A 9,445-nucleotide genomic window follows, 5' to 3' on the forward strand; every position below is an offset into this window, starting at 1 on the left:
CTGGGAGGAAAACAGAAACGGGGCGAGTCAACTTGTTTCCGGCCTACTGGCCCTGCTGCATGTTGTTTAACCTCCTGGCTGCACCTTTCGATCTTATGATGTAGCCTGCCCTACCTGCTACTAAAAACATCATGTGTGCATCTTGCTCGTTGATTACTTGATTTAGAAATCTTTTCAGAGGTTAGGGATATTTATCTTTATGGTTATTTGTTAAATAAACATATAACTTCAGACAGTGTTCAGTTCATAGAGGCATAGAGGAGCAATACCTAATGTCACCGTCTCTAAGCAACGCTAAAGCGTCCCTAGAATTTGCAAGGGCTTCTGGGATTCTGAGTCCCGACTATTGAACGACCGCCCTTTTTGGAGCAACCAGAGAAGAGCAACGCTACATGCGTCGAGAGACATTTTATCACTAAATAACTTTAAAAAGCAGCGTAGCCGGATTTGAGGTACGTTTATTGGCTGTTTATGTGTCATAGTTTGACCCTCGGAGAATGTGGTGGAGAAATCTGTGTGGGAAAAGGTGTATTTTAATGCGCGATTTGATGACGTAGTGTTGTTTCAAACTCGAAATGGCGAACCTGCTAAGAGGCCCGTTAGCTGCAGTGGCTTTATATGTTATTATGTTCATAACATGTTTACTTTCCGAGCGATTGCGTGTGCTCGTTTCAAACTGGTAAGTTGTAATATTTCTAAATCTAGGTTTAATTTGGTGGAGTCACTTATTTGACAATGAGTTACTACTTATTTAGTGGTATTGTTTTCTGGGGGAAGTCAGCTAAACGAGCTTCTTCTTAGGCTTGACATGAGCTTGATGTACAAGCTCACACGCTTGTAGATCGGCTATTTTTGGTGCGCGACACCGCGCAACCATGTAGGGTATATATAAATCTGAAAAATCACTCTTTAAACCTAGCCCTACTTTAAAGAGTGTTATGTACATGTCTTATGCATGCCATGGCTGGCTCAGCTGACCCAAGCCTAGCCAAGAAGTGTGGCTAACTGTCCTTGCTAACTGATAGATAGGTTGCTAAAGATAGGATTGATGATTTGCATTTGCTCATTGAAACTTGGATCACCTCACTACCTAGCCCTCCAAGCAGAACCCAATGGTACTGAAGTTTCTGACATTTTTGACGACAAATCGACATCCAAATTTCAGAAAAGATTTATGGAGGGTTCCGAGAGGGGCTACTCACTACCAGTAACCAGACCTTCCAAGTTACTTACTTTATATTGTATGTATATGTATTAACAAAATACAATTGAGGTATTTAGCAATTGCTCTAAGAGCATAGGCTATGCTAAGAGCATATCTGCTATTAAAATGCCTAAATTGTAAAGAGTCAACATGAACCCTAGTCAATAAATGACAGATAAATGGTCAAATAAAGAGAACACTAGCACTTAAAATAAAGTAGAACTCAGAGAATCGAGTGGTTTATTTGTGAATCAATCATACAGGTACAAGCAGTGAAATGTTGGTGTGACATGGTCTACAATTTTGTATACCGTACATGATCATTTTTAATTGTAGTTTTATATTTGCGTTGCAATGTTTGTTTTCTCAATAATTATAGATAACACTATAATTACAGTACTATGAGCAGCAACTGTGTGTGTGTGTGTGTGTGTGTGTGTGTGTGTGTGTGTGTGTGTGTGTGTGTGTGTGTGTGTGTGTGTGTGTGTGTGTGTGTGTGTGTGTGTGTGTGTGTGTGTGTGTGTGTGAGAGAGCCAAGAGATTTAGTATAAAGGAAAGGGTACACCCTGGGGGACCCTGGTCAAGAGGGAACAATTGAAATTGATTCAAATTTGTGGAGATACTATATATATAATTATTTGACCTGTGCCAAACTAACCTTTGGTTGCTTTATCATTATTCTATGTACTGCAGGGAGCAGGAAGGGGTAAATCATGGCGGCTGAGATGGAGGTAGAGATGGACTATGGCAGTGAGTTTCCAGCCCACTATAAAGTAATGCTGGACAAGCTAAATGAACAGCGACAACTGGGCCAGTTCACCGATATCACCCTGATCGTGGATGGTACGGAAACTAAATGATTTGTATTTGGGTCTTTATTTTATGACATTATGGTCTCAATACAACTCCAGAAAGAAGGTAGGAAGTCTGCACACCGTTCTTAAGCTCCCAGTAGTACTCCCAGGGAGTACTCCCAGTAGTACTCCCAGTAGTACAGGAATTCCTGATGAAGACCCGGAGGGGTCAAAACGTTGATTCCTGACCATTTCCTAACAAACTACTGGGAGCTTAAGAACGGTGTGCGGACTTCCTACCTTCTTTCTGTATGTATATTTTTGTCCTGCACCCGTCAACATTTTTTGAGATGTGCATGCTTCCAGTTTGAATGTTCTCTCAATACAATTCCACAAATCATGCTTAGACCTCTTTTCTTACTGTGCAGGGCACCAGTTCAGGGCTCACAAAGCAGTGCTGGCAGCTTGCAGTCAGTTTTTCCACAAGTTCTTCCAAAACTTCACCCAGGAGCCATTGGTGGAGATAGAGGGTATGTTTCACTGACTCCCTAGTGAAAGAACGTTCTGTAAATCAGAGCTGAGTCCCTGTGGTGCACATTGCATGCTTCTAGATAGCCGCAATTTGCAACTGTAGATTTTTTTATAATGGGATGAGTCTAGATTTGCAATACCCTCCATTGACTCCCTACTCATCCAAATTGCGTTGCTTGTATTAAACAACGTTAAACTCACCAACATTGCAGCTCTAGGTCAAGCTTGAATTATCCTCTTTCAATCTGCCGAGCTTTTGTTTCATAAAAATGTTATGAGCTATTTTCTGTCAAGAAATTCTATGCAGGTGATTCTTTTTCTAAGTGCTGGAGTTTGGAAGCACTCGTCGTATGTCACTGAACGGCCCTGTTTACCACCTGTTTTGAATTTGCACATAATGCAGGAGGCAGCAGCGCGACCCGTTAAAAAAAACGAGTGCTTCCAAACTGCAACATCACCTGCACAGAATTTCTTGACAAAGTGTCTACGGTGAATTTTTATGAAACAAAAGCTCGGCAGATTGAAAGAGGATAATTCAAGCTTGGCCTAGAGCTGCAATGTTGGTGAGTTTAACATTGTTTAATACAAGCAGATCACAAACGCAATTTGGATGAGTAGGGAGTCAATGGAGGGTATTGCAACTCTAGATTCATCCCATTATTAAAAAAATCTAGAGTTGCAAATTGCGGCTAGCTTCTAGTTCCAGTTTTGACCAGATGAAGAGCCTTGGCTCGAAACGTTGTCAATAAATGTACCTTTTTGGAGCATATGAGTGTGTGGGTTTCCCTTCTCTTTTCCTAGGCTAGCTTCTAGAGCCTTCGTCTTGGGCAGTTAAAAGTGTTAATTTCAAACCCTATTGTTACATATCCACAGTAGGGCATTCACTTCTAGTCATTTTTACTAGTTGCCTAGTTTACTAGTCGACTAGTTGTTTAACTACCTATTATGTAAAAAATATGTTTTTGGAAATAAATATTTGTACATTTAAAAACTGTACATTGGTGACTATAACTATCATCTAGATTCTAGCTGATCTTGAGGCCTACAAAATCGCGGGGAAAATCATTATTTTCTTATAAACTAGTACCAACAAGGTCGACTAGTGGATTTACTAGTCGACTAGTTGCTTAATGCCCTAATCCACAGTACCTTGAAGTAGATCCTCGCAAGTACTACAAGACTTTATGAACGCATGATCCTAACCATAAAGTAATATTGTGTCATGTAATACACAAAATGCTAAAGCATTTGCAAAAGTTGTTCTTTAGTGAATTCATAGTTGATAGCAATCTAACATTTGTAAACGATTCAATGTATTACAATACAAACCATAGTAGATTAGTCTGCATGTCATGATTTTGTGACTACAATGTAGATCTCAATCATATACTGTAACTGTACACACGCAATGATGTTCATCATTTTCTCAATCTACTGTTGGACAAATGCTTTATTTCCCTTTTACATCAACAATGTCCAGCATACTCACAAGCTGGTATCCTGGTATTCCCTCTTAAGCCTAATTTATGCTCTGTCACATAATTTGTGCTATGTCTCACGCGTTGTGAGTGCTATTTTCGGTGTGACATAATTGTGCAATGAAGTATGAATCCAGCTTACTACTGGTTACCAATACCTGCTGGTTCTTTCTGTCTGCCAGGTGTAAGTAACACAGCCTTCAGCCATTTGGTGGAGTTCACATACACAGCCACCCTGGCTGTCAGTGAGGAAGAGGAGGCCAACGATGTGTTGAAGGCAGCAGAGTACCTTCAGATGCAGGAGGCCATCAAGGCCCTCAGAAACAAGTGAGGAGGCTCACTTATTCTGAATCTTCCGTTATTTTCACATTTTAACTATATATTCACTGGTCTAACCAAGAGAGTCCAAATCGTAAAAAACCTTTGCTGTGAAAGTATATATTCAAAGATTTGCATACATTTTCATGAGTTTTCATGAGTAGCAGATCTACAAGCTCAGCTAAAGTTAAAAATAATGGTCAAAAGTAATTATAAGCTATAAGGCAGGCAACACAGAGGTCTAAATAGGCTAACCAAGTGCTGTTTGTAATGGAGTTCAAATCCATCACGGAATATGAAACGTTTACCACTCAAGTGAAATGTGTTGACCTATATTTAGATCAGCGTATCCTATGTCCTTTACATGTGCAGGATGAGTGAGAGTCCCTTGCAATCTCGGAACACCAAAAAGATGAAGATCGCAGAGACATCCAATGTGATCACAGAGTCTTTGCCTACAGTGGAAGGGGAACAGGTATTGCCTACTCCCACTGATGTGAATGAAGCTTGGCGTTATATTTTACATTGCTATGGGGAATATAATTTCTCTGAGATTTTAGGATAAGGGGTCAACTTTTGTATTTTGCATTCTTATTTTTATTGTTGGTCCAAAAATAATGATTTGTTTGTTCCTCCAGGTGGAGATTGAAGTTGTAGGGGATGGGTCTATCGAGGTGGAGGAGTCGGGACTGGAGGAGGTGGTGGATGCGGCAAGGAATGCCCAGGCTTCCTCAGATGATTCTGCGCTGGCTCTGCTTGCTGACATTACCAGCAAATACCAGCAGGGGGCACAGACTCTACATGTGATCAAGAGAGAAGGAATCGCGGAGGTAGTTGTGCCATTGATCAATCCATTGCTTTATTTTACTACTTTTTATGCACAACAAATATGCTATCATGTAATAATTTGGTTGTTTGAATGTGTGGCATGCCTGTCAAGGCTTGAGCTATTCAACTCCAATTAAGTATAGAGTGCATGCATAAAGTGAATGGAAAATCGAGTGGGAAAGTGAGATTATAATTGTTTAATGTTGTTTAATGCAATCGGATAGGACTTTTCTGTTTGGATTTATAGGCTGTCGAGGCCAGAAAGTCGTTTTTTGCCACTCAGTAGGCGTTCCCGCATAACCTCCGGGTTTGATAATGATGTTACGTGCATACCCTCTATTGTCCACAAGATTGTCACTAACCAGGCTCCAGGATATCTGCTGGAGAGAGAGTAAACAGCTTGGTCAGCTAAGGTCATCACCACACGCAAGCTTGTTGTGTGCGGCTTAGATGGTCAGGAGCACGGGACGTGAGTGACAGCTTGGTCATCTAAGGTCATCACCACACGCAAGCGTGGTGATGGCTTAGGTGGTCAGAGCACGGGACGTGAGTGACAGTGGGATCAGGGGTTCGACGGGGCGGACCCAGATACTTTGGCTTAGGGGTCGAGGCGTGAGCCTGAGCGATGTTGTAGAAACCCCTTCTGGAACCTGCAGAGAAGACTAAGAGTATGGGAGAAAAGGGAGGGAGGGAGGGTTACTGGAAACTAGCACACTGGCATTTTTGAAACTTGCGTTTAAATACCCCCACTGATGGGTGAGGTAGGAGTGGCCAGGCTGGTTGGAGGTGGGTGAGTGGTTTGCATGGTTGGCAAGGGTGGAGTTGGCAGTGGCAGGTGGGTTGTCTTCTGCTTGGCCAAACCTCAGTTGTTCCAACAGGGAGTTTAACCACCGACGCAAAGCGGTGGTGGTTAATCACCCTGAAGGTGAATTTTCTCCCGACAATGACCACCTAGGCAGATATTATCCCGCTTATTACATGGCTACTTAATACGTAAATTAATAAATTGACCCAAAACACAACAAAACAAGATATTTCCTTGCTTGCAGTAATGAAAGTATTCCATAAGTGTCGAGCTGGCCGACGTCTGCAACAGCTGCAGCACTGTCTGAAAACAAGGAAGTCAGTTGATAAAATAGAATCCATTTTCGGGTACTGCTTCGTCTACTTCTCGCTCAAATGTTATCAAAAACATTTTTGAGAGCAATGTTTAGCTGTAAATGACATTGCGTGTGGGTTTACATGGCTGTCATGCTGGAAACGGCAGTAAATCAAGCAGATGCTCCGAGCGTTTGATTAGGCATCGGTCTGTTATCAAGAAATAACACACCACTGAATTCTGCGATTGACCAATCGGAATCAAGCATTCAACCAAGCCATGTAATAAATAGAAATAATAACTACAATAATATCATATTATACATTACTAATAATATAATCTTTGTCTATATGATCTATTATGTGTGGTTGATTACATTTGACTGCTTCTTGCCATATTGTCCAATATAGTAGATCAAATGTATGACTTTTCACTTATTTGCACAAAACCCAATCCCTAAATGTCTTTGTTGTTTTCCGTACCAGGAGATTGTATACGAGGAGGAGACGGTGGCTGCCTCCAAGGTCCTGGAGAACGTTGAGGTTGTAGAGGTCCAGATCTCCCAAGTAGATAACATGTTCCGCTGCAACCAGTGTGACCGCAGCTTCAAGCTCTACTATCATCTCAAGCAGCACTTGAAGACCCACAGCAGCATGCAGCTTAGTGGTGGAAAGCCCTATGTGTGTAATCACTGTGGTAAAGCGTACACGCGAGAGGGGGCCCTGAAACAACACATAAACACGTTGCATTACGAAGCAGAGGAGCTGTCCCGGAACCAGAGACCCCAGCAGAAGAGAGTACACGTGTGTGAATACTGTGACAAGCAGTTTGACCACTTTGGCCACTTCAAAGAGCACTTGAGAAAGCACACTGGTGAGCCACGCCCCTCTTCAAACCATGAAGTAAAAGCAAACTGGTCACCTGAATCTCTGGCAACATTGGGGTTCATTTTTCTAATTCCTCATTTCTGTTTCCAGGTGAGAAGCCTTATGCATGTCCAGACTGCCGTGAGCGCTTTGCACGGAACAGCACACTTAAGTGCCATATGGCGGCATGTCAAAACGGTGCCGGAGCCAAGAAAGGACGGAAGAAACTATACGAATGCCAGGTGAGGCTTCGCAAGAGAACAGATGTCTCAGTTTTGGCCCAACATGTATTGGATGGATATCATTACACTATGATGTGGTAATACTGATAGTACTATGCCTCATGAATTAGTCTTTTGATCTCCGCAACAAACGGGAGCGGGGGGGGGGAATCAAGAGTCAATATCATGCTGAAGTTATTAAACCACACTCATTCATTTAAACATTGTAGTAAATGTGTTAAGTTCTACCTCATTTATGATTCCGGGAACATCTTCAATCAGTTCTAATATCAAATACATCTTTCATAAACACATCATCCCCACTTGAACCCTCCTGAGCACAAACTGATGTTACAACACCATGTTACCCCCTCGACTGCCCTCAGGTATGCAGCAGCATTTTCAACAGCTGGGAGCAGTTCAAGAACCACCTGGTGAGCCACACGGGGGTGAAACCCAACCACTGCACCATGTGCGACCTGTGGTTCACGCACCCCAAGGAGCTGCAGGCGCACCTCCAAGACATCCACGGCATCGCCGACAGCAAGCTGCTGGCCGCCGACGCAGCCGCTGACCTCGCAGCGGCGACGCAGTCCCTGGAGGGCGAGGAGGAGACGGTGCTGCTGGACGACGACATCCAGGTGGAGCACGTGACAGTGGAGCCCGTGGACGTGATGGAGATGGGCGAGACGACGACGACCACGGTGGTGGTGGACGAGGAGATGTGTGAGGAGGACATGGAGAGACTGAAGCAGGCTGGCGTGGAGATCCAGGTGGTGCACGTGACCACGTCAGACGCCGTGGAGAGCCATCAGGAGGTGGAGGTGGAGATAGACGAGGGGGAGGTGGTGAGAATTGAGGAAGCGGAGCAAGCCGTGGAAGTATGAGACGAGCAACTGGCTTAAACAAATGAAAAAGACTCGTGCTGTCGTAGAGACAGCCAGCCAGGGATGGCAGCTCGCACATAGTGAAGCATTTCAACAACTGGGTAATGTTAAGTATGACACGCATATAAAAAGGATGCTACTGTGCAATTGTCCAAACTCTCAGTCTTAAGTGGTTTGCGGTGATGCTGATGTTTTATTCTCCTCTCGGAACACTGCATGTGGAATACATTATTTCACTTCAGAATGTCTTGCTGTCGACCATCACACTGAAAGGCTTACATGTACGCCCAGTTTGTGCTTCGTCTTGCGACGTCACTTCCTGTAAATAATAGATTTTCAATGCAGATTGTGTGAATATCTGTTATTCATACCATGGTGTATAAGTTAGGCTTTATTGCGCAACCCATCTCCCACTATGGAGTCTGGGTTAAATTATATATTTTTTGCACACGGTTTCCTCAGTTCGTTTTTAGATTTATTTCTGGCATTTTTGAGCTTTACTTCCTAAACATGGTTCAGTTTAGATTAGATTTGGCTTCATCTATCTGTGAAAGAGATGTTGAGTTCATTCTAATGACTTGCTCATATTTTTCCCCCTGAAACAAAAGTGTCTTCCTGTGTTAATTATTATAATGAATTTATTACAATGTATAATGTTTGTTTTCACTAAATAGGCTTCGGAAGAACTGGACTCGGTTTTGTTTTTATAGGTTTATGTAACGTTCAAGATGCTGATCTTGTATTTGTACAGAACAATGAATAAAATACTATTATAATAATTGTGTGTGCATTAAGCGTCTCCATTCTCTTTTCCATATAGCCTACAGTATGCAACTGCGGGGGGTTTGTTATTTGGTACTGTCATATGGATTGTATTAATATTACAGGTCTACTTTACAGCTTTGTATAAAACTTTTAAGATATTATTGGGGGCTTTTTGCCTTTTATTGATATATTAACAGTAGTGTAATATAAAACTAAACCTTAAGGTACATACGTTTATTGAACATATGCCTAGGCTACATTGACTGTTTAATGTGGACATGCTACCAGGGGAGCGAAATCACCGCCTAGCAACTTGGATAGCTCCTGTGGTGCTGAAAATAATGATTTTATTAGACCTCACCCTTCGATCTTTAATCCCTTCCGCTCATTGGATAATCAAAGACGGTTCACACCGCCGGTCGATGCCTATTGGTCGCTGCGTCTGCTGATCAAG

General features: G+C 42.5%; 1 protein-coding gene across 3 annotated transcripts; it reads left to right on the forward strand.

Annotated features, from left to right (window-relative positions):
- Positions 1-351: 351 nt before the first annotated feature.
- On the forward strand, positions 352-8,996 carry znf131 (zinc finger protein 131). Of its 3 annotated transcripts, none has more exons than XM_083783570.1 (9): positions 352-452; positions 1,898-2,047; positions 2,427-2,528; positions 4,190-4,334; positions 4,698-4,800; positions 4,964-5,158; positions 6,738-7,125; positions 7,230-7,360; positions 7,726-8,996. In XM_083783570.1, the coding sequence occupies exons 2-9, from the start codon at positions 1,918-1,920 to the stop codon at positions 8,224-8,226; spliced, it is 1,695 nt and encodes a 564-aa protein (XP_083639696.1). In that variant the 5' UTR covers positions 352-452; positions 1,898-1,917; the 3' UTR covers positions 8,227-8,996. The 3 variants fall into 3 exon arrangements, with proteins under 3 accessions (XP_083639696.1, XP_083639698.1, XP_083639697.1); XM_083783572.1 differs by having other exon boundaries at positions 4,964-5,155; XM_083783571.1 differs by lacking the exon at positions 352-452 and adding an exon at positions 570-679.
- Positions 8,997-9,445: the final 449 nt, after the last annotated feature.

This window comes from Protomyctophum parallelum (assembly GCF_964188405.1).
Source record: "Protomyctophum parallelum genome assembly, chromosome: 15".
In the NCBI taxonomy this organism is placed as follows: Eukaryota; Metazoa; Chordata; class Actinopteri; order Myctophiformes; family Myctophidae; genus Protomyctophum; species Protomyctophum parallelum.

Excerpts from the sequence above, each read along its gene's own strand:
- znf131 (XM_083783570.1), top strand. The coding sequence starts at position 1,918 with ATGGCGGCTGAGATGGAGGTAGAGATGGACTATGGCAGTGAGTTTCCA. Across the intron at positions 2,048-2,426 it reads TATCACCCTGATCGTGGATG|GGCACCAGTTCAGGGCTCAC; the intron begins GTACGGAAACTA and ends CTTACTGTGCAG. Across the intron at positions 2,529-4,189 it reads GCCATTGGTGGAGATAGAGG|GTGTAAGTAACACAGCCTTC; the intron begins GTATGTTTCACT and ends TCTGTCTGCCAG.